This window comes from Bubalus kerabau, chromosome 1 (assembly GCF_029407905.1).
Source record: "Bubalus kerabau isolate K-KA32 ecotype Philippines breed swamp buffalo chromosome 1, PCC_UOA_SB_1v2, whole genome shotgun sequence".
Lineage (NCBI taxonomy): Eukaryota > Metazoa > Chordata > Mammalia > Artiodactyla > Bovidae > Bubalus > Bubalus kerabau.
Window position 1 is genome coordinate 195,229,102 of NC_073624.1, and position 26,003 is coordinate 195,255,104.

Here is a 26,003-nt window from a genome sequence, read left to right on the forward strand (position 1 = left end):
TGTGAAGTCCCAAGTTGGAGCTCTTTGGAGGAAGCTTCCTGAGCAGAAGGTAGAACAGTTCCATGCCTGGGGCAGTTTAACCATCACTTGTATCCCAGGAGGCAGGCTGCTATCTTCTTCTTCTTCTTTTTTTTTTAAACCATTTACTTTATATTGGGGTATAGCAGATTACCAGTTTTATGAGAGTTTCAGGTGAACAGCAAAGGGACCAGTCATACACATCTATATAACCACTCTCCCTCAAACTCCCTTCCCATCCAGGCTGCCACATAACCTTGGGCAGATTTCCATGTGCTATACAGTAGGTCCTTGTTGGTTATCCATTTTAAATACAGCAGTGTGTACATGTCCATTACAAACTCCCTAACTATCCCTTCCCGTCAGCAACCATAAGTTCATTCTCTAAGTCTTTGAGTCACTTTCTGTTTTGTAAGTAAGTTCATTTGCATTGTTTCTTTTCAGGTAACACATAAAAGGTTTGGTGTCTTCTAAAAAAAAGCATCCCATCAACCCCATGGATGTCTGGGGACATTTCTTTTAGTTTTTTTTTCACTCAACTATTAGAATCTTGGATTCAAATTCCATGAATTGAACTGAGTACTTTATGCTAAAATTGCCTACATGCTTCTACTTACAATACAGAATGTCTCCAAGTCTGCTACTAGGCCTGTCTTCTGTATCTGTTACTAATTTAGATAATAGCATCTTCTTCTGCAAAGATATATAGTAGAATTCTGAACTTAAAAAAAAAAAAACTGTACTTCATGGGTGTGTTGTTAAAAAAAAAAAAAAAAAGCAATGAGCCTTCTTACTGCTGCACAATTTTCAAGACAAAGACCACGGGGCTGAGGACATGCACAAGCCCTCCTGGCTTTCCTGGGCCAGAGTGGCCCTGCAGGAGAGCCCAGGGCTCTCCGCCATCATGAAAGCTTCAGTGCAGGCTGTTTCCATGCATCACATGTGCTTTTTCTTATAGTGGTTTTAATGAAAGTTCATGTTTCAAGAAACAGAGGCAGAGTAAGGATGCCAGCAAGTGACATCACTGCTACATATCCATTTAGCACCTACCCTGTGCCAGATTCTTTTCCTGCATCTTCTCATGAAATCTTTACAGTAGCCCAGAAACACAGGGATAGTCTCCCTCTATAGAAGGGAATCGCGTCCACGTGACACAGCCAGCAAATGGCAAGATAGCAGGGCCACGATACAAACACAGGGAGGTCTGGCTCCAGACCCCACGTGCCTCCCACTGAGTTGTGCTACTTTTACTTTAAAAGGCCCTCTGATTGAAGCAGGTCCCAATTTTGGAATTACACACTGTAAGTTTTAAGTACTTTCCCTTGAAGAGCTGAAAAACTTCCTATATATACAATCTTGGCAGAATATGTTTGAGACACCATCACAGCTCAAGGTCTACATCTCCTTCTAGAAACTTCCCAAAGACATGTTCAACGTATTCTCTAATTTTGTTCTCTAATTAGTATTAAATAAGAATTGCTTAACTTCTGACCCATCGTTCTTCCTTAGCTCATTTTCGTGATTTGAAATTATATATTATTGTCAATGATCACCATAATGTATGCTCTCTTGTCTTGCCTCCTTTATTGCATTGCAGACAAAAGAGCAGAGATCAGTCTTTTTTTTTTTCCCCACAGTGCTGAGCTGTGAATTCCTTTGTACATTATACCCTATAATGCTAAAAGTCTCCTAGAAGAAGAGATGGTGAGGACATTATGGGATATAAAATGGAAGAAAGAATGCGTGGTTCTTGAAGCATGATCCCTGACTGATATCACCTCCTGGAAGGTTGTTAGCAATGTGGATTCTCAGGTCCCACCAAGACCAGCTGAATCAGACACTCTGGCAGCAGGGCCAGCAGTTGTACTAGTCCAGTCAGCCTGGCGACTCTGAAGCTCACTAAAATTCTATAACCTCTGAATCGGTCTTCTTCCAGAGCGCACATTAGGTCAGGCAGTGAGGCTTGCTGTGTTCACTTCATTTCTAGTAACTGTCACTTATCTTAATCTTTGTGCTACTAGAACAACTGAGCCGTACAACTAGGGCCTGGCGAAAGGAGAGAAGAGAAAGAAGCTGCACGCTGTCACTTACGGCGCTGTTCCACCTCAGTGTCCTGATATGACATGGGGACAGCAAGCCTGGAACGTGGCAGCTCTTAACCACCCAGAGGAATTCAGACGTCTAGAGGTCACTAGGTGAAGAAACCCTCCAATACCAGGAACCCTGATGAGCTCAGCTCATCCATGTACAGGGTAGGGCCATGTCCCCAGGAGTGCCTCCCCCCGAACCCCGACTTTTGGCGAGCCTCGGAAGGCGTGCCGCTTACTCTGAGTGCAGTAGAGCCCCGTCCAGCCCGGAGTGCATTTGCATTCCCCATCGTAGGCGCTGCAGAAGGCCCCGTTGTGGCAGTTGCATGTGTGGATGCAGTTCGGGCCCCAGTGCGCAGGGGGACAAGCTGAAAGCACAGCACAGCGTGGAGAGTTCAGTGCAAGTCCCTAGGCCAGCACCCCACAGGGAGGATCCCACCGACCTGATCCCCCCCGTCCACAGCTCCTTCAGTGGATGGGTCAGCAGTGAGCATCAGGACTGAGAATGACCATGTTCCACACAGGGCTCAAACCCAGATGGCGATGCTGACGCCAACAGTGGCCATCATTATGATATGACATTCATTCACATGCTGCAGACTGAGGTGGGCAGAGCAAATATCATCCCACGTTTACAGAGTTAGTTATTTAACAAACCCACACTGAGCACCTAGATATGCCCAGCACTGTGCTAGGTCCAGGGGAGATGGCAGATAACAAGGCAAGGTCCACAGCACCCTCTGAAAGCTTACATTTTTGTAGGGGAGGCAGGCAAACCAATCAGCTAGCCACCCAGCCAGCTAGTCACCTAGCCAGTCAGCCAAAAACATAAGGGTAGTAAGGACTATAAGAAAAAATAAAATAGGGAAATGGGGACAAGAATGATGGGAGCTATTCCTTTATGGAAGGTATCTCTGAGGAGAGGACATTTGAGTAGAGATTAGACGGGCAAAATGGTGTGACTTGAGATAAGTACTCAAGGTCACATAATTCTTGTCTGTGATCTCTAAACCTGCACTTGTCACTCCACTCTAGAGTTGTCCCTAGAGGCTTGTTTTAAACATGAAGGCTCCTATTTTCATGTGAGAACAGATTTACTATAAAAACTCTTAACTGGAAGAAGCAGAACATAATCAAACTAAATTATTAGGGGTCATCACCTATCAAAGAGCAATGAGAACCTCAGATAAAGTAAGCTTATGGGGTAAAATGATTTGCTTTATATTCATACCAATGCTTCAAGAACATAACTACATAAACGAAGGAACACTTACACAATTTCTATATGGTTATCCAGTAGGGAACATGGCCCCCAAAAGATAATAAATAAATGTGAAGTAATTTAAAAAAAGAAAAAAAATTCTCCCATAATTGTGTGTACTGTTTTTGCTCAAGAGCAAAGGGAAAACAATATGACACTTGAAGTCTGGAATGAAGCTTTGAATGGCTTCTGAGTACAAGACCCTCATATTGCAAAGGAAAATCATTTTAGTGAATAAGCAAAGTACTAGCTGTTTAGGTTCTTTCCAAGGCATGAGTTAGATTTAAATACTGTAAGCAACCTCCAATTAAAGTAAATAAATATATAAAAAATAATAATAAAATAAAATAATGCAAAAAAAGATTTAAACACAGGATCATTGCATAGAACTCTTAATGAGGGGGGAAAAGCTACTTAAAATTTTTAAAAGATCTTCTAACTATTCATATATTATTTCTTGATTATTTAAATACTCATATTTTGATCCTAAAGAAACTGAAAACAAGCGGAAATACATGGCTGACCAGTTGTTCCCAAACAAGACTTACGTTGAGAGCAGTCACTGCCGATCCACCCTGGGTAACACTGACAAGATCGGTCAATGGGGTTACAGGTTCCGTTGTTGGTACAGGTACAAATTCCTGCACAGTTTTTCCCAAATCTGCCACTGGGACACACTGTGAATAAATTATAGGTCAGAAACTCAGAATTACACCTCATCTCACAGAAGCCTAGACTCTTAGGATAGGAAACGACTTTAAAGGTCATCAACCCAGCTGTCCCTCTGGTAAGGTGCTTCCACTCAAGAGCATCCCTCATCCTAAATGGGCTTATTTTTGCAAACGTCTGAAGCCAAAGACCCTCATTAAGGCATCACAAACCAGGAGACATCACCACACTTTTAGAAATCTCCGTTGGCTTCTCGCTCAGGGAATCAAAATCCTTCCTCATATTGATTTTTCATGGAAGGCTGTTTCCAATTAAAACTGAAGAGTAGCACAGCTCAAAGAATAAAGAGATTGTGCTGGACTGGCAAGCCAGCTTTCCCAAAGCTCAAAGCCATATTTACAGAAGCTGCAGACACAGCATACCAGGAGCCGCCGCTAGCTGCAAATGTGTCCTTTGGGAAGCCTGAGGACAGACTGTACGGGGTGTGTTCACCACCACATATTTCTGCCAAAGTCTGTGCACCCTACCTTCATTGCAGAGGGCGCCTGTGAAGCCAGGCAAGCAGTCACACAGGCCTGTGATGTGGTGGCAGGGCCCACTGCTGTGCACACACTGTGGGCACGTCTGGCTGCAGCGATGCCCATAAAAACCAGGGGAGCAGACTGAAAACAGAAAGGAAATAGTTATCTTCCCTGAGACATGTTTCTCCCGTATTCCACATAAGGATCTGGTTCAAGTTTGGGATAAAAAAAAAATTATTTTTAGTGATACTGAGAATTTTCCAAGCATAAATCAATGACAAAAGGAATAAGGGCAGTTTTTAATAATGAAAAGAAGCTAGGAAACTCTGAATTGCTTGAGGGCAAGCAAATGTCTTAGTTCTCTTTATTTTCCCATTTATGGCCCCAATTAGCTTGAAGCTTGGCATAGAGCAAGGGCCTGGAGAATTTTCATTCAGCAAATAAATGAGAGAAAGAAAATTCTAAATACTAACAAGGCCCAAATAAATACTCACATGTTAATCCCTTATTCTTTAAGAGTCATTCCTGGCAATAAATAGATCTACAGTCAGAATCAAAAGATTGTCCCTCCTCAAAATGGTTCAGGTTAATGATTGTGATTGAAAAGTGAAAAAGCAAAATGCTTCATAATTAGGTTCTTCACAAGACATTATTTGTATTTAAGTATAGAAAGACAGCATAGAACTCTTAGTACAAAAACTAATAATTAAAAAATAGAATATGTATCTTATAATTAGTCATATATTCATTTTTTATTACATTTACTAAAAGACTAGGGAAATCTTATGGATTCATACTCTCTAACTCAAAAATTCTATTAACCCATGTCATCAGTCCCCATTTTTAATTCTGCAATCCTTTTTTCCCCAGAGCACTGGCTTTCAGATTACTAGCAGGATGTATAATTTGCCGTTAGGTTTGGCTGATGTTGACTTCTGGTAATTGAGGTAAGGCCAATGCCAAAATGGCTGAATAAAATAGTTACAGGTCAATGGATTTCTGGAACACCATTTGCAAGGTTTAAGGCAGGATCAGGAAACTGACGATGGTGCCAATGAGGCAATGAAATCATTACTGAGAAGAAATGGCTAGAGCCCCATCTGTTAGGTTAGTCCTGAAGGATGGAAAAAATGAAGCCTTTGGGGCAGGGCTATGGAGCAAGGACAGCTCTGTAAAGGACAGGATGACCTATGCCACTCCTCTGCCCTCGACTGCAACAGATCATCTCTATGAACTGAGAGATCAAAATTGTGTACACGGTGATCTCAGAAGGGAAGACGGGAGGTGCGGGCTAACGAGACACTTACTTCTCTGACAAGTGGTGCCTCGGAACCCTGGCGCACACTCACAGATGCCGTCATCGGGGGAGCAGGAAGCCCCGTTTTTACAGTAGCAGGGCAGGGAGCAGTTGGGGCCCCAGCGCCCCTCAGCACACACGCTGTCACAGTGGACACCTGAAACGAGGCACACGGGCAAGGCTGGGTGAGAGGCTGTGAGGGTGGGTGCCTCGGATGCTAAGTCAGAGACCAGGGCCAACGTCACCATATCACACGTGAGTTATCATGGGTAGCAGTGAGCAGGGATGATCTAAAACTTAAAATCCACTTATACACAGCAGTTCATCATCATATATTGTATCATGTATCATATCATCATAACATTAAAATAACCCCAGGACTATTCTCTATAGCATCATGAAGGAGAAGGAATACAACATCTTTGTTATACTGATTTTTCTTCCTTAGGAGGAGAAAGCAGAGAAGAAGCCCAAGGGCTCTGTCAATTGAAGGCAAAATTTATCAAAAATACTATATGATTTAGCCATCAGTGCCTTCCTCCCTTCCCCATTCTTTATTTTTTATAGAAAAGTAGGCAAAGCATAGAAAGATAAAGTAAGAAAAAGGTGGTTAAATAATTTTACATAAAGAAAATCTTCCCCTGGAGCAAACAAACATAATCTTAAAATATTTTGAAAATACATTATGCAAGACAGAAAGATATACTAATCTGTGCCACCAAATTCCTCTTTAAACATTTAATCCAGCACAGGCAGGATATCACAAATGATGTTACTCATAGCTGTTATCTAAGTGATTGATTATTGAGAACCCATATGCAGGTATTTAACTCTTAGTCTGGAAACAGAGAAACTTTAGTCAGTCACCAGTGAACAAATGCCTAAAAGAAACAGAGAAAAATCCAAAGTTGCAAAAAATAAAACCAGGTTTTATTTCAGATAAATGGAAGTCTCCTTTGTAAATTCGTATTCGAAATACCATAGGGGCCTCTTTCTTGTAAGTCACAGTACTTCACAACTCAAAGAAATGCTCTCTGTATTGAGAGGCAATAAGAATGAGTTATAATTAGGAGTGAACCAGAGACTGCTGGCCTCCGACCAAGTGAAAACACGGAAAGAACCAGCCCACTCCCACTCCGACAATTCCAGAATGCGAATTCTGCCTGCACTAAGGAGGCTGACAAGTCCATGTTTTGTATTACAGTTTTTGCTCTTAAACTGATTAGGAGAAAAGCTACCATGGCCTGAACCTTAATACAGAAGCAGTTCCAAACCTTAACATGAACACTGTTAATTGGTGGCCGGTCATTTCTACTGAAATAACTCCACTTTTCACTCTTGCTGGTTTTCTCCATCTGAAAGTCTTCCGCGTGGTAAAGGCTGTTAAGCAGGCATGAAAAAGCACAGGCCTCATTGTGTCTCGCTGGAATTGACAACAGACTGTTATTTCAGCCTGGACTGCTGGCTGAAGAAAGGCGAGCAGGCCTGTTAGAAGCCAACTGGGGTTTAAGTGTTCCCCATAGAATAAAATGCAGAATTCTGGTCTACTATGATTTTTTTTTCCTTGAGCTCACAAATATTTGATCTCTCTTGCAAATCTCTTTTGAAAAACTGAGATGGGATTGCAAATGCTCTACTCTCTAAGCACGCTAAAACAGTCCCAAAGTCTAAGCTAGTGTTCTGACTCACAATTACTAGGCAGAAGAAGCAAATGGACTGAGGACCAAACCACTTAGAAAGAGGCTGTACATCTAAAGTTGGTTTTGCAAACTTGAAAGAAGTACCCACAAAGGTAACCTGTTTCATTCTCCAATTCAAGTTCAGGTTCCGATCATGAGCCAGGACTCCTGTGTTACAGCAGGTAAAATGAGACACTTGCCTCAGAGAGACCCAGACAACCCTGGCCATTTGGTCTGGAGCTACCTGGGCAAATCCCACTTAGGATTTTACAGAAGTGGAAGCTGAGGGACTATTTGGATAATCTGAAAATCACCCTGAAAATTAATCCTGAGTTTTGACACTATTTTTCTGGGGTAGGAGTTTGGGGGAGGTAGAGATACAGCATTTACATTTAATTTATCAGCTACTTAACAGATTTTTACATGACACTTAATAAATTGCAGTTAAAATGAAATGGAATACACTCTAGATCAAAAAGTATATGCTGCTTTTCCACATTAGAGATGATCATGATTTACATATTAATTAGCACATTCTCAATTAGAGCATGTTAAGAAAAATAACTCTAGGGCAGATTGGCAAATCAGAATAAAGGGATCCTTTGTTTATACCTATTTCCTCCTCAGTAATAAGTTTGTCCAGCTGGTTAGCATAGCAATCAGTTAAAAATCAACTTTATCAAGGTAATTTTCATAGATGTAACAAGGTCCCTGATATAGCAAGGAGATCCATAGCAAAGATAAGCTTTTTTTCACGTAATTTACCCATCATTTCATTTCTGGAGAATGAGGTAATTCTAGAGATCACGTATCAAGACTTCTTTCTCTAATCATATGAGTATATTTCAACAGAATCAAGCTTACGTTTAAATAATTTATTTTAGGGCTGCAAAGAAGTCTTTTTTTGTCAAGTAAATTTTAACAATTCTATTACCAACTCCCCCTGAAAATTCAATTCCTTTTCTTTTTCTCTATCACTAGTAACAGTCAGTCATCATTTTGCAGATATTAATGCCAAGTCTATTTGGACACAAATATAAAGCATGTCTCAGTCAGGTGGCAATTCCAGGAAAAAGGCATGAAGCTGTCTTTTTCCCTCTTGCTTCACCTTTTTCTCCTGTTGCTATTCATCCCTTTCAGACCTCTGTGCCCTTCTGTTATCTTTTGCTTCATCTTATAGTCAGAAAGGGATAAGATAAATTTATTATTACCGAGGGGTTATCACCTCTAGAAAATTAATATTTTAGAAAGCATACCTGTTAGAAGCCTAAGAAATAAATCACTGTGAAATTTAAATCTATAAGGCTGACTGAAATTCAGGAAGTAGCCCTGGGGTAAGTGCTTTTCTAGGTCACAGTTAATGTATGGACACTGATGTGCCCTCCATATAAGGCTAACCCTACAGTGAAACTTTCTCCAGGATAGGGAACTGTAAGTTTGCTTTAACTATTTTATGGGGTAAGGTAGGCGGCTGGGTGTTGTGTGTGAGTGTGTGTTTTATGCCTTACTTATTTCCACTGATCTCATCTTACTCTTTGCCAACCTTGCTGGAGTCCTATAAGACACCTTTTTGTTTCCTTGTTCGTCAAAGACAGAAAAGATAATTCAGCTCAATAAATATTCAAGGGGTCTAGACACTGCTGGCTTGCTAATGACAGGTTCTCGGAGAAAGACCTCCAACTCTAGAGTGACAATGGCCCCAGGAAAGACATATCCAATCCTGTCTGGAAATCAGGATCAGGGAAGGAAGTAGCTTGTGAAGGTGGAGAAGGGTCCCAGGCTAATAGAATGGTGGTGCAAGGCTCAGGCCCTAAGAAGTATGTGTCTATCCTTCAGAAGTCAACAGTGTTGGGGACGGCTAAAATTGGTGCTGGAAAAAAAGCAGGAAAGACAGTGGGGCAGCCAGGCAGTGGTCACAAAAGGAAGTGCCAAGGATGCCATTCTATGGAGTATGAGCTTTCCTACTGGGTTAACAGTGGAAAAAATGGCAAGGTCTTGAACTAAATCAATGGCACCGGAGGGAGATGAATTCCAGAGAAGTACAGAAGAGAATGCAGATGGAAGACCACTCTCCGGTCCATACTGCATCCAGGGTAATGCAGGAGTTCCCGCAGCCCCATGAGAGTTGGTGCCTACTATTGCCACTGCGGAGCCCAGTACATGAAGGATGCTACATAAATGTCTCTTGAATGAGTCAATGAGCACAGTTCCTCTTTCCAACATAACATTCAGGACCATTTTCTAATTGGATGGAGCAACCATACCATTCTTTGTTTCTCTGAAGACGATATGAGAAGAACATTCAAACCAGGAAGCCCAACATGTTAATATTCTGTATACCTAAAATGAGGACCCTTGCTAGCTAAGGGAGTGGAAATGTCTGCCTTACTTATTTGGGGCAAGCCAGACTTTTATTAGCTCAGGTCTGTGATTTTAAATGTTAGTCCAGATTATAAAGCAACAGGAGATCTAAAGGATATCTTGAGGAAATTCCTTTGGAATGTTTATCAAAGTACAGATAGAGGCTTTAATATGAGTTACTTTGGGAAACAATTTCCTACACTATTTGGAATAAGGGACAAAACACAAAGGGGATATCTTTAAATTTGTAGGATTCTCTGGTTCAATGGAAGTATTTTTTCCTGATAAATGTTCTAACGCTGATAAGGAGATCTGTGAGGGACTGCTTTTGCCAGGACCAAGGACAAAGAGCTCTTTGATAGCCCTCAAGAGTTGCTAGGCAATGGCTGAGTGATCGTGATAAACTTCAGCTAAGCAGCTCTAAAGAAATGCTCATGCATTTAATGCATGATGCATTATGCCTGCGGCCTTCACGTGAAATCAGCATTCACTAGGCGTTTGTGATTATGTGAATGCAGTAAATAAATCATTTGGGGTGTTATTATTTCCCGCTCTCAGAGATCTAACCCAAACTCCTGGTCTTGCTTAATTGTTTATATTCCTTATGCCAGTATTGCAATATTTGGGCATCAATGAATGAAGGAAATGATTTCAATTCGATGTCCTGTTCCCAAGCAACCAACTACTAAGTATCTATTACACTGAAGAGTGTGATTTGTTAATAATCACTGGATTTGGTGATTATAGGAGAGAGGAACCGAAGACACTCTGCAACTGAATACTTGGTCATAACACTGTCTCTGCTTTTCTAATCCTCTGGACACCCAAGGCATACAGCAGTGTAGACAAGCAACTGCCCAGCGTATCCACCTCTGCCCGCCCGCTGCCTTCCCTGGGAGCTGTCAGCACCTTCCTGCCGCCAGGAGCTGGTACCACCTCATCTTCCTGCTCCCAGCACCAAACGCTGCAGTTGCATACAAGGTGGAGACACTCAGCAAATGGTTGTTAAATCAAAGTTTTCTCTTTGCATACTATTAATATAAATGTTAAAGGTCCATTAAAAAGGATCTGCTATTGGTCACCACATTGAAAACAATCTTGATAAATAAATAATGTAAATCAGAGATGTTTGCATTTGCAGTGGCAACACCAGAAATCATGGTCTGCCTTAGTCTGGACCCAGATAAAAGCAAACAGGACAGGATGCTGGGCAGATTGGTAAAGCTGGAAGCCTGGCTTTTTCTGCAGCCTTTCGTTTAGGAAGGTGAGTCCCTCCCTTCACCCTCACTTTAGGGACCCCATGTTCCGCTTTTAAGTTACTGCCTCTCCCAAGCCCAGGTAACAAACAGACATGTAACAAAGCATGTGCTACATTTTCCCACTCCCCTGCCCACTCCCAATACCTTGAAGGGTCAAATAGTGAGTCATTCATGAGCTTACTATGACAATTCAGGCGTCACAGATCAGTACCCGGAGTTGCAGCTCTCTTACTCAGCTGGTCAAAGTTGGTGTGCGTAGAGCCACTTAGAAAGGTATCTCTAAGCTTCCTCTAGTCTTCTGCCACTGGCTATGAGGGTTTCTGTAGCAGAAATGCTCCCCTGGACTTCAACTTCTTCAATCATGAGAATAGCAAGGTAGAGCAGAGGCCAGCCCACAGATGGGTAATCGCCACTACAATTACTGGGGTTACTTTTCAAGTCACAGACAAAGCCACCAAGTAAGGCTGTGCAGGTTGCACACTGCACAAAAGCCTTTGGCTAAAGGGCTAAGTCAGAGCATAAATCTACCTTGTTGCTTTCTACTACCAAGAAGCACACTCAGAGGCATTTCAAACCTTTTCTAAATTTATACAAAAGGTACTTTATGGGCTGGCAATGGCTCCATCCTTCTCAGTCACCCTCCAGATTGTCATTCATTAGGTCTGAAGTGAGACCAAGAATATACAAGTTAAAGGAGCTCCCAGGTGACAATGATCTTAGCCAGGGTTGGGAACCAGGCTGGAGGCTACTTATCCTCCCAGACAGCTGGAAAGAAATCTTGATTAGCTGTAACACTCAGCAAAGAGGTGATGTGGCTGACTGAAGTCAGAGAGGAAAGGAAGGAGAAAAAAACAGTGGCATGTTTCTAGTGTTTTGGGGAAGTACTTTACAAAGCATATCACTCCACTACTCTGGAAACACACATACACATACACATAGACCTAATTATATTTCTGGAATTTCAGGATAATGATTTTGAAAAGTCGTCTCACTTATATGTGTGTGTGTGTGTGTGTGTGTGTGTGTGTAACAGAGGTGTGGGAGACAAAGCCCAGGCATTCTTCTCTTTCTCTCTTTTTTTTTTTTTTTTACTGCAATCTACCTCTGTTTGATAAAGTAACCTATTGGCTAAACACATCAATAAATTAAAGTTTTAATTAACAGCATATAATAAAAGTGTATGTCTCTTCTTTTGAAAAATGGTACATTTCTTTTGGAAATAGTATCTGGGATGTCAGATGCAACTTTTGGTTAGTATTTATGGCAGTACATTTTGAAGACTTATTTTATGACTAGGTAAAATGGGACAATCAATTATAGTACAAATAAATAACAGTCTCATTTCCTTTAAGAAAAAAAAAGACCGTCAAACATTAGAAAAGAGAATGAAGTTACAAGGGTGGTGAATGAGCACCTTGGTGAGACAGCAAGCTGACCTCCTCTGTCTATCACGTTAGAGCCTGACTTCCTGAGTGTAGGTATGTCCATTTCTTTGTAAGGAGGCATAGAGCTCTCCTGACCCTTTTTCTTTAATCTCCACACTCCTAGGCCAGATCCGTCTCTCCTCAGTGTCCTCAGCGGCCGAGCACTGTTGGTGTCTCTACAGATCAAATCTCGATAATTTGCTCAAGGGAAGAGTCCAGGTTCCCAAGTTAGATTTCACTGATTCTTTCGCAAAGGCCTGGCTTTTGTCCCACATATTTGCTACCCTCTCTGGCAATTCTCTACATATCACCGAGAGCAAACTCCACAGCAAGGAGAAAGGAGACAGAATCACTTGCTTCCCTGAATTGAGGTTATTTATTTTGCCCCAAGCCTGATATCTAAATGAAAAGCAAAGTTTTTTATTTCAAAATGTCCGTATGAGGTACCCATTCAAAGTACGTTTGTGATGAAAAATGATAAGTCTACCCGATGTTGACAATGAAATAATACAGAGTCTACTTTTCTTTTAGAAAAACAAGGCAATTCTTGATCCAATTGTAGGGTGTTTTTCCAAACTTCAGGAATTTTCTTTTCCTGTATACACATTTGCTTATACAAGTGTGTTCTGTGAGTGTGGGGGATGACTTCTCTAAACAATGTCTCCCGGCAGCCTTAGATACTTAACAGACCAAGAGTCCACACAGAAGACCCAGAGAAGTAAGACACTGGAGCCATGAAGCAAAGAGACGGTGAGCAACAAGTGATAGAACAATGAGGCAGCAAAACTTCCTCCCCTTTGGAGAAGCAGACCAGTCACAGATGGACAGAGGATTACCAGATTATGCCGTGTGACAAAGCCACTGCATTCCCGCAGGAGCTCCACAGGTCTAAGGCCAGATGGGATCACTTGTCTTACCCCATGACCCAGACTATGGAATGCAACCAGCACATTTTCTGGCTGGCTTCAGGCCAAATCATATCTCCTGCTTTGCTCATGTATACAACAACATGCTTTTCACAAGCTTGTTCTATACCATCCAAGCAGGTGGATACTTGATCAATGACTGGTGGGTCCAGGAACATGTCACATTTCCTCTACATTCATAAGACAAAAGTAGCCTTGGTGGTGTATGGCCCAAAACAAATGATGTGACGTCTCTATTAGAAAAGCCCTGAATATGCCAGGGGGGTTAAAACACTATTTGCTTCACTGTGGTCATTGAGAACTTAGTAGTGGTCACTCCATTTGAAAGCTTCAGGAACCCTTGCAAAGTCACAAAATCTGGTTTAATTCCTATGTATTAATAGTTGTAACATGTAGTAACTGAGAACCAAGTAGAAACATGGAAAAGTGGAATTTCATACTGTAGAGTCAGAGTTATCTCAGTCTTTGCAAGTCAAGGAGGAACTGCAGGACTATGGAGTCCATGTTTCAGTGGGTAGCTCCTAGTGACAGAAAATAAAGTCTATTACACAAGCCTTGACCTGTTCCCAAGGTAGCTCTCAGACACCAGGAATCAAACACAAGACAGGTTGTCTCAGTTTGTCAGAAGCCTAAGAAGCTCTCAGCAAATTGCAAAGAGCTGAGAGACACCACTCCAGAGGTTACTGATGGCATCCTATGTTCAAAGATCTGAAGACTTAATATTGTTCAGATCAGATCAGATCAGTCACTCAGTCGCGTCCGACTCTTTGCGACCCCATGAATCGCAGCACGCCAGGCCTCCCTGTCCATCACCAACTCCCGGAGTTCACTGAGACTCACGTCCATCGAGTCAGTGATGCCATCCAGCCATCTCATCCTCTGTCGTCCCCTTCTCCTCTTGCCCCCAATCCCTCCCAGCTGGCACTATTCCTGCCATGGATATATAGACTCAACCCTCTTTAAATTTCCACCCTGTTTCTTTGCAGGAATTAACATGCTGATCCAGAAACACAAAGGGACATTCAAGGAACCCAAGATAGCCAAACAATCTTGAAAAAAACCAAAGTTGAAAGACTCATACTTCCCAATTTTAAAATTTTCTACAAAGTTACAGCAATCAAAACAGTATGCTACTTACATAAGGATAGACATATTTGTCACTGGAATAAAACTGAGAGCCCAGAAATAAATAAGTCACATTTATGGTCAACTGATTTCTGACAAGGTTATCAAGACAATACAAGGCGGGAAAGAATGCTCTTCTCATAAGATAGTGCTGGGACAGCAGGATTTTGACATAAACAATGGATGAATTTGGACCCTTATGTATACCATATGCAAAAACAAACTCAAAATGTATTAAAGACTTAAATGTAAAAGCTAAAATTATAAAACTCTAAGAAGAATACAGAGGCATAAATCTGTTATCTAGGACTGGGCAATGATTTCTTAGACACCAAAAGTACAAGCAACAAAAGAAAAAGTAGATAAACTGAACTTTATAAATATAAAACCTTTTTGGTGGCAAAAGACATCATTAAGAAAGTTAAAAATAACTCACAGAGGAAAAATATTTGCAACTTACATATATGAAAAGGACATGGAGCTAGGGGACAAAGAGACATTACAACTCAGTAATAATAAGACAAATAAGCCAAATGAGCAAAGTATCTGAAGACATTTCTACAAACAAGATACACAGATGACCAATAAACACATGAAAAGATGCTCAACATCATTACTTATTGAGGGAATGGAAATCAAGAACACAATGAGATAAGATTTCACACCCACCAGGATGGCTGTAATCAAAAAAGATAGATAAATAACAAGTGTGGTGGGGAGTAGAAATCTCATGCATTGCTGGTAGGAATGCAAAATGGTGCAGATGCTTTGGAAAACAAGTGTAGTAGTTCTTGAAAAGGCTAAGCTTAGAGTTACCATACTACCCAGCAATGTCACTCCTAAGTATATACCAAAAATATATACATCCACACAAAAATTGTACATGAATAACAGCATTTTTCATAATATTCAATAAGGTGGAAACAATTCCAATATTTATTAACGGACGAATGGGTAAATAAAATGTGGTCTATCCAAGTAATGGAATATTATTTGGCAGTCAAAAGGAATGAAGTACTGATATACATTCCAATGTGGAAGAACCTTAAAAACATACACTAACAGAAGGAATCCAGGTACAAAACACCACATATAGGCAAGTTTACAGAAACAGCAAGTGGTTGCCTAGGGTAGGGCAAAGGGGGTGGGGCCGTGAATTGGGAGTAAATGAAGAATGACTGCTAATAAGTACTAATGGGGTTTTGGGAGAGGGCAATGAAAATTTTCTAAAGTTGATAGTGGTGATAACTGTACAATTCTTTGACTATATTAAAACATTGAATTCTACACTTTAAATAGGTGAATTCTATGATATGAGAGTCTATCTATTTACCTATCTATATACACATCTACCTATCTATAAAGAAGTTGCTAGTTATCTGGACTGATAGTTAGACCTTACCTGAAGACTCAAGAGAACTGCCATTGCAAGTTTCAATGATTCAACAAGAAGTCATCCCTGGATTATAGATTAATTGTTGTTGTTGTTCAGTCACTAAGTCATATCTGACTCTTAGCGATCCCATGGACTGTAGCCCACCAGGCTCCTCTGTCCATCAGATTTCCCAGGCAAGAATACTGGAGTGGGTTGCCATTTCCTCCTCCAGGGGATCGTCCTGGATCAGGGATTGAACCCATGTCTCCTGCATTGACAGACAGATTCTTTACCACTGAGCCACCAGGGAAGCCCACAGATTAATTAGGTCTAGCAGTAATATTGTGAGGGTAAAAATTTATCAACCTTACTGGAGATATTACCATATTTTCTTTTTTTGAAAAACTGACCTGTGAGTGTTTCTCTGAGGTAGCAAGGAACAGCACTAGGTGCAAATTGGCATGTTTCCCATTTCAAGTAGCGGCCCGTGGCTCTCACCTGACCATCCGGGGAGGCAGCGGCAGTGACCTGTGGTGGGGTGGCAGCCATCCGCATGGCTGCAGTCACAACGCTCCGCACAGTTCAGCCCATAAGTGCCATCCTACATGGAAGACAGCGGTGAGGGATGGGAATCCCGCAGCGGGCGACCTCAGTCAGCCATTTAACAAACAGCACCCTCCCCTCCAAAATACCTCTCGGCAGCATGCATTACATCACCTCTTCCCATGTTTTCTTGGCTCCCAAAATATTGGCTGCAAGGGGTTAGTGTTTGCAAAACGCTCAAACCTTAGTTTACGTCTAGCATACAAATGGTGAAACCAACTATGTCAATATGCTGGTGTGCATATGTGCAAAGATAGGTAAACATGCCAATTACTTAAAAGAATCTTTATCTTATTGTGAGCCATAACTCATAAAAATATTGTCCTTTTGTTCCTAAAGATTTTTATAAAATAGTTCAGTACTCCTTACAGGGTATTTTTTCCCCCACTGATGTATAATTCACATATGTTACATTAGTTTTAGAGGTAAACCAAAATGATTTGATATTTATATATATTGTGAAATGATTACCACAATAAGTTTAGTTAATATCCGTCCCCACACACAATCCCAGAATTTTTTTTTCTCCTACAGAACGTTCTATTTGTTAGTGGAAAAAGAAGACTCTGATCCACATAAAGAAGCCCTATATGTGGAATCTTAAAAAAAAAAAAAAAAAAAGTGGTACAAATCAACTTATTTACAAAACAGAAGTAGAATCACAGACGTAGAAAACAAACTTGTGGTTACCAGGGGGTAAGGGGACAGGGGAGGGATAAATTGGGAGATTGGGACTGACAAATACATACTTCTAAATATAAACCGGATAACTAACAAGGACCTACTGTTTAGCACAGGGAACTCTACTTAGTACTCTGTAATGACCTATATGGCAAAGAATCTTAAAAAAAAAAAAAAGTGGATATATGTATGTGTATAACTGATTCACTTGGCTGTAGACCTGAAATTAACACAATGTTGCAAATTAACTACACTCCAATAACGTTTTTTTAAAAGAAGCCCTAAAATTTAAAAAACAACATAGTTCTAATTAAGATCATGTCCATAAATTGCCAGTGAGATGCACAGAACTATAAGGAGAAATGAATACCTTTTGTCACTTTTTCCTAATTAGCATCCTCTCTCCCATGATGACATCTGGAGAACACGAAGCCTTCTGATTCAAGCCCCTAGGCAGGGGTGGACTGCGTGCTGGCACACCCTCCCCTTCATCCCCTCCCAGACCTTAATGTTTTCACATGCACATCCGCGTTGGTGGTCCAGCGGAGATGAGACTCTTCACGGACGTGATCATTTAGTTTGTGGGAGAGGAATGAAAGCTCCACATTTACAAGCCCTGATCCTTCATGCCAGGTCCTGAGGAACTGAGGGAGGGCACTGCAAACCTCCCACAGCACCAAGCACGAAGCAAAACAGGGGCTGTGAAATTACCAGCAGGGAGGCACCCAGCACCAGCACTCAACAGGCGCCTGCACGCTCAGTCACTAAGTTGTGTCCAGCTCTTTGCAACTCATGGACTGTAGCCCGCCAGGTTTCTCTGTCTGTGGGATTTTCCAGGCAAGAATACTGGAGTGGGTTGCCATTTTAGTAGGTGTTAAATGGCATATTCATTTGACTAGTGATTATTAAGATAAAACATTTTTTAAAATTAAGTTCTACTAATGTTTGCCCAGGCTTACAGGATTTAGCTTTGCCATAATATGAGCCACTAAAACCCATTTCCAGCCTTGGCTGATTTACTAATGCATCTAATAGCATACCAAAAAAACAGACAAGATGGTGTAGATTTGCTTTGTCTACACTTAGACTTGTGTAAGTGAAAGGTGATCTTTAAGCCCATCTCAGAGCAATGATAATCTGCTCACTGGCGGATGACAGGAGGCAAAACTAACAAAACTGTGTCCTAGGGGTTTGGAGGGCATGAAGTAGCACCCCGGGCTCTTTAGCTGGGAAATGGATTGGACTTAATGAGGGGGAAGCCCAGGGAGAAAAGCGCTCTGTGGAAGGGCCCCCTGGAGCTGTCCAGTTCAGGGGGTCATGGTGTCACTTCATCATCATGTGATCCCCAGGAGGCACAGCATACACACCACTGAGAGAATGCTTAATGGCTTGGGAGAAAATAACTGCCTAGGGAGAGAAAGCTATGGAATAGAGGGAAGGACACTGGCCCCTACTTTAGAGGGAGAAAGTGAAATGGGCTATCACTACAGAATGCACTCTCCATTGCCCACTCTTGTTGGCCTGTGGCAGACTCAGTATGGGGTCGGGGGCGTATTTCCAAAGTAGGTGAAGGGGAGGGAGTCAGCATTGAACCATGGAAATCTATGGAGATCTGGGTGACTCCAGAGATATTTGTGCTAAAAGACGGCTGTTTCCAAACCTTTCACCACCTCATTGAACCCTTCTGTGACACCATCACCACCCCCCTTTCAATGCCCTGCCACTTTCCACCCCAAAGGCTGGGGGATTTCCATTATAATGGAAGCACAATGTTTGGAGAGTTGACAGGCATACACTGGATGTTTGACAAATACTGATGACTGGTTGCCATGAAGAGATGGGTATATTAGAACAGAGAAAACAGAGGGGAGAGGTGGGAGGAACTAGGAGAGAAAGGATAAAAAGGATTCTCACAAAGCTGCCTAACCAATTTCTGCATCTTTCCCTCTTCTTACCCTGTATCCACTATGAGTTCAAACATCTCAATTCTTCTACAGTGACTCTAGTTTGGCTCACAATAAGGGACTTTAAATCATGAAGTCTGCAAAAAATAAGCTAACCCTCTGCCATCGGATCCTCCCGGCCCTCCCAGCTGAGTCATACCTGGCAGGGAAATTCACATTTCTCCCCACGCCATCCAGGTGCACAGGTGCAGGTCCCGTCCAGGGTGTTGCAGGCTCCGCCGTTGAGGCACTGGCACGTTAAGTTGCAGCCAAAGCCCCATGTACCACTGGGGCAGCTGATGGAGCAGTCCACCCCGTGCCAGCCTGCCATGACAAGAGTGCCAGGGCACGTGAACAAACAAAGGCAGCATGGCCAGCCTCTCCCAGCCACACTTCCCTTTAGAAACATCTTGGAGGTGGGCAGCAGGGCCCCTGCCCTAGTGCAGGGAGCGTGGCTCTGCCGCGTAAAGCCTTTCTCAGAACTGAATCAGCGCAGCAGCACAGCTGCCAAGCGAGAGGCACCACTGGGCTACTGGGGGAAAAGAGATCAAGTTGGGGGCACCTCGCTATCTAACATGCAGTCATGCACACTGTGGGGTGCGGAGTTTTGTGCAGGTCAGGAAATAAAATATTTATATGGGAAGGAAAAGGAAAGTGCATTTGAAAGAACATCCCCATCTTTAAAGCAGGACCCCATGAACCATGAACAGCGAGTGTCCACAACCCTGGCTGCTGCAGAAACTATGGATAAAGATGCTCTGGCCCCCATGTACAATCGGGTGCTTGACTGCATCTCTTGTCAGGACTCCAGGCCAATTGATTTAGGGGCACAGACACAGGTCTGCATGCTTACTCTTCCCCAAAGCACAGAGACTCATAGATTTTGGAGCTGGCAGCAACTTCAGAGATCATCTCACAGAAGCCTCTCCCCTTGACTCTGGAAAGCAGGAGAGCCCTTCCCGGGTAAGGGTCTTTGCTGAGTTCAGTCACTGTATTTTGGCAAAGCTGGAGCTAGAATCCTGGTTAAGGTTTCTTTCCTGTGTCTTTAGGAGCTAACAGGACCGGGATCAGATAACAGACTCATTCACCCACTCACCTGCATTGCAAGTACAAGATCCATCCGCAGGAGAGCAGACAGCATCATTTTTACAGCTGCAGAGCGAGGAACAGTTTATCCCATAGGTCCCCAGAGGGCATGGGATGGAGCAGTCAATTCCCTAGACAAGCGCAAATAGGAAAATGCATGCAGTTTGACCACCTGAAATAGGGCCAACACAAATATACCAAAATATATCTTGGCTGTGCTGATTATACTCTCTCATTTTAACACACTATTTTTTTAAAGACTTTTATAACTATTCAGATGTACAAACTGTACAGACTCAAGGGCAGTGCCACCTGGCCTATATTTAGGATACAAGTATTGAATATGACCCAAAAACCCTGCTGCCTTCATCACTTTCCCTCGGTAGCAAACACAAAATCCTCTGTCCTTGCTCATACAAGTAGATATAGAACAACAAACTGCAGCTGTAAAATTATTGTCTATAAATAAACATAAATATGAACTATACATTAAATTGCAATGATTCCTAGACTGCTTTATATAACATGTAATATGATCAGTAGGTAAGGCAAAAAAACAGAACACATTTAGCCTGCAGCATGATTCAATTTATTATCTGACAGGGAGCATTAAACACAGAAGTTGGTCACCGAAGGTGACTGGAGGTCACCTCCTTTAAAAGCAGAAGAGACAAAGAGACTCTTAAGGCTAATTCAAGGGCTCAACCAAAGCTTTGTGACCCAGCTTAGAAAACCCTGTAAAGATCTCAGCTCTGAGACTTTGTGACCCACTTGTTCTATATTATATGCTCTGAAATAGTCATCAACATTCTTCACAGTTTAATGTTCTCTTTAAAATGGGAGAAAATAATTCAAGAGCAGCCCATTTTCCTTTAAAACAAAAATTACTTATCTGTGGCTAAGAAATCCTGGAAACTAGCAAAATTCTGCTCTATGAGCTTATAGGCATATTTGAAAGGTCTGGATTCTCAAAGGGACTGAAAAATTTACATACTACTAATCCTTGGCTGTTAATACATAATAAATGCTAACTATGCCTTCAAATTGCATGGAATTAAAACATAAACTGTGGACAATAAAACATATCCTATTTGGAAAAGTAATTTCTTTGCTGCCTATAAATTATCTACATGATGAGATAATTATATAGTTACATAAGGAATAATTAAAATACATCTTACTTCTTGATATATATTAATTAAATTATTAAATATTAATGCCACTTTAGAGTTTCACCAGCTTGCCCAGGCATCATTCTCAAGTAATTACTTATACCTCTTATTATTTTTTTTCTCTTTATTTTCTTCCTTGTTAATGATGCAATTGGTTTTTAGCACATTCACTGGACTTCAGAGAAAGGTCATATAAATCATGGTATCGATGTGCTCCAAGTTGCACCTCTCCTCTCCTCCTTCTCTGGAAGGAGCCCAAGCCACTCACTTTGAATCCTGGGGCACAGATGCACTCTCCTGTCACGCTGTCACAGTCAGCCCCATTCTGGCAGCTGCAGATCTGTTGGCAAGCTTCCCCATAGAATCCAGGAGAACACGTCTCATTACAGTAGAGTCCCGACCAGCCTGGCTTGCAGGCACACTCTCCAGACATGGGGTGACAGCTGAGGGATGTGGATGAAAAGAGCAAGTCACTCGCGGGTAAACATGACACCAAGGCTTGTACAAATGTTGCTCTAGCCACGATCACGAAATGTGTTGGTAATTCCATACACAACAATCTAAACTTCATTCTCAGGCTTGATATGGTTTAATTAATCGGCTGAAACCTGACTGGTACCACAAATGTTGCATGAAATCAGCATCATGCTCTAGCAGGATGACTCTTGTAACTGTGTCCCTTTGTCTGAAACTCATTTTAATTTTTGTCAAATGAAAGCACCAATACAATAAGAGGTCAACTAGATAAGACAATCTGAAGAATTCCATCCAACGAACACCACCAAGTCAGTTAGCAAGGGTCATGTCCGAGGAACCCCAGAAGCAGTGACCTTTTCAGCCTAGCCTACTTCTCTCAGCTCCCCATACCTGGTGGCGGAGCAGCTGTCTCTACCTGAAACGGCAGCCACATTGATGGGCCAGGCAGCCAGCTGTCATTCCACAGCAAATGGACACATCAGCTGTGCTGAGGCATGGGTTAACGAGGCTCACACAATAGGGTGCTCTGTATGGCTCAAAACACATGTGCTTCTCGCCAAAGGAAAATCTGAACAATCAAACCAGCTCTGCTCACAACTGGAAGACTGTTGAAGATGGTCTTCCTCCCCTAATGGAGATAAAACCCTCCCCTTAACTTGGGCCGTAACAAAACCCACTGTCTCATCTAGACATCTGCTAAATGACCTCTCACCAGAGGACTGTTCACAGATTTTCTGCAAAGAACCATGACCTGGAAGGGATAAGGACTGAGGCTGTAAATTCCAGCTCTCCCACAGCCTGGCCAACCACAGTGAAAGCACATAACCTCCCTGGGCCTGACATTCTAATCTGTCAAATGAGGGTCTCGCCACACCTAATCTCATTTCCTGTCTTTTTCTTAAAGAAATTGGCTGTGGGTTAGATAGTTTGCTACTCATTTTCAGAAATTTATTTAAATATGCTTTTGGACCCCTGTTGCAACTAAGTGCCCATAAACAAAGGCTTAGGCTTCCATCACAAGCAGGACTCGGGAAACATGGAAGGAAGGAATATCCAAGCACAACCTTATATATAATATGGTTTCTTGGGTATAGAAGATTTGGATTCCAAAAACAAGGTCTGAATCTTAAATCTACTTAGAATTACTCAGATCTATCTGGTATTTATCATTGGGCAAAACATCCAACATCTCCATGGCTTCTCAAACTTAACCTATTAAACATGGAGCCCTGGCTCTCCCCTTTCTTCATTCCTCACTCAGTGTTTCCTCTCCATTGAAAGTGAAAGTGAAGTCACTCAGTCGTGTCCGACTCTTTGCAACCCCATGGATGGTAGCCTACCAGGCTCTGGGTCCATGGGATTTTCCAGGCAAGAATACTGGAGTGGGCTGCCATTTCCTTTTCCAGGGGATCTTCCCAACCCAGGGATCAAACCCGGGTCTCCTGCATTGCAGACAGACGCTTTACCGTCTGAGCCACTAGGGAAGCCCTCTTTCCACTAAAGCAATGGAACCAACCAGCCACTCAGTGGTTTAAGTTAAAAACCTCAGTTATTCTTAATAACTCTCTCTCTCACCTCCTATATTGCCTTCATCACTAGGACCTAACCATTCTAACTCCACAATATATCTTGACTCTATCCATATCTCTCCATCATCCTACTCCAAGGCAAGGGCATCTGTCTCCTCCACTTCTGAAGAGCCTTTCAATCTTCCTCCCTGTGTTCACTCATGAATCATCAACTAAAAAACACATCATATGGTATCACCTTCCTTAAAATTCTTCAAAGGCTCCCTTAGAAGCCTACATTCAGAGTAAAATGCATACTGTTTAATATAGCTAGAGTGAAAATTATTTGCTGTCTAAACCAGGGCATTTTTAAGAAGAGAAAGTTACTAATAATTACATTGGGACAACAGATCTAAACCAAACAGTTCTGAGACACATATCTGAGACATCGGATAAATGATGACCTTAGGAGCTGGTGATGGACAGGGAAGCCTGGCGTGCTGCAGTACATGAGGTTGCAATGAGTTGGACATGACTGAGCAACTGAACTGAACTGAAACCCAGCCCATAGGCCTTCATCAACTGGTCACTGCTTACTTTTCAATCTTTTCTTTCATCATTATTCTCTCTCTTTATTACTATGTTCAACTCAATAGAGTTCTTTTATTTTGTAAAAGCATTGAACTTTTTCAAAGTTAAGGGCTTCACATGGGCTATTCCATGTGCCAGGAATGCCATCTCCCAACTCCTGGCCTACATCTCTTAATTTTATCCTTCCAGGCCCAGTTTAAATCTCTCTTCCTTAGAGAGGCCTTCCCCGACCAAGCACATTTCAGTTAGGAATCTCCTGTTATTCTCGTTCATTGCCCTCTGCTCATCTCACTTGTCAAGATCTGTAGTCATGCTTATTCTTATAGTCCTTCCCTTGTCTCCCTTCCCCTCTAGGCTTCGAGCTCCAGAAGAATGAGAATTGTGTTTCGTTATCATACAATAGGCCCATGGTAAACACAGATTGAGTGAACAGGTGAAAACATCAGAGTTGATGTGTGTGTGTCAGCGGGGTGGGGGGCAGGGCGCAGAATCTGCCTCCCCTGATCTCTCCGAATCATCCAGCCTTGTTAAAGTATAGTCTGTATGTCTGCATACAAAGGCCAGATGTCCCCTAAAATTAGTTTTTAAAATCTCAACTTTATAGCTTAAAAGGAATCACCATTAATTGCAGGGAACAGTCATTTAAGTGACATTTATGATGACACAGCAAGCGGATGTACAGACCAGCGCTGAATGTATGCTAACACCATGCTAAGCAATCCATGTGGATGATTTCATTTAATGCTCACAACGTTAGGTATGACTCTATTTTTTAAATGAGGGAACAGAGACCTGGAAAGAGGTACTAATTATTCCAAGTCTCGCGCAGGTAATGGCAGAATCAAACTCGAACCCAGATTCCTTTCTTTGTTTCCACACCAAAGGAAAAGGAAATTTGATAGCAGTCTGATAGGAGGGCTAGATATGAAAAGGAATTGTTAAAACTTAGGATTTTGCACAGATAAAAGGGTTATTATTAGGACCAATAGAAGCCTAAATTGTGCAAAAAGCAGGGACAAATTTAATTTCATTTTAGCAAGGCCCTACGTATGACAAAAAAGAAATATTCCAAATGGTGAACTGGTTAAAGTAGTTTACCTTAAGATAGATACTATTTTTAAAAAGGACATATTTTGGTAGGAAATGTTACTCAATAATAAAAGTCCAAAAACAACATACATGGTATAGATATAAATGTTAAACAGAATAGACGATTCAGGGATAGGGAATTGACCTAAGCTAGAGGCAGACAGAGAAATTGATATTCAATGCCCCCCGGTGAGTTTTAGTGCAGCACACTGGTTCTCAGATTGATTGACACCAAAATTAGTATTCTGCAATTTGTAATTAGATGTAGGAAACTAGAGCACTTTGGAGGCATTTGATGGGCTCTCATGCAGGCAGCTTAATTGGTAATGAGATTTACGTGTCGTTGTTAGAGGAGCAGAGTGGAGGTTGAAGGGTAATATCCTCCTACCTGATTTCTTTCTAAACAACAGATTGCTTTGTGTAATATGGAAATCGGATTATACACAGATAGGAATACCTACCATTTTATACATTTACATATATAACTAGATTAAAACATTCTAGTAAATTTTTCAACTTAAGAGTTCAATTATTACAGGTATCCAATATAATGTTGGCAAAAATAGAAAGAGTCACTGAACTTCCTTGTATTCATTTCCTTAGATATTATTAATGCTCAAATATATGACAATTAGGTGGCATTTGCAAGTAGGCACATCCTGATTGCCCACAGCTATTAAATGTCCTTATTAACAAGAGCTAATATACATATCTCATGTGGAATCTCAGTGAATCTTGAATTTTGTTTTCCTATTCAAAATTATTTCCACTACAAAAGTCAGTTTTAAGAATTCCTGGTCACAGAGAATGCCCTTAGGCTCTATAATGGTACTGTAATTCAAAATACTAAC

General features: G+C 41.7%; 1 protein-coding gene across 2 annotated transcripts in view; it reads right to left on the reverse strand.

Moving 5' to 3' along the window:
- Nucleotides 1–26,003, reverse strand: part of MEGF10 (multiple EGF like domains 10) — a 182,341-nt gene that overhangs the window by 19,351 nt on the left and 136,987 nt on the right. For both annotated transcript variants that reach the window (XM_055548656.1, XM_055548645.1), the window contains exons 10-17: nt 21,756–21,930; nt 20,326–20,446; nt 19,390–19,553; nt 16,501–16,603; nt 5,864–6,010; nt 4,563–4,697; nt 3,915–4,043; nt 2,345–2,473 (exon numbers count right to left, since the gene is read on the reverse strand). In XM_055548656.1, coding sequence (XP_055404631.1) covers nt 2,345–2,473; nt 3,915–4,043; nt 4,563–4,697; nt 5,864–6,010; nt 16,501–16,603; nt 19,390–19,553; nt 20,326–20,446; nt 21,756–21,930 — 1,103 coding nt within the window. The remainder of the gene's footprint in view (nt 1–2,344; nt 2,474–3,914; nt 4,044–4,562; nt 4,698–5,863; nt 6,011–16,500; nt 16,604–19,389; nt 19,554–20,325; nt 20,447–21,755; nt 21,931–26,003) is intronic.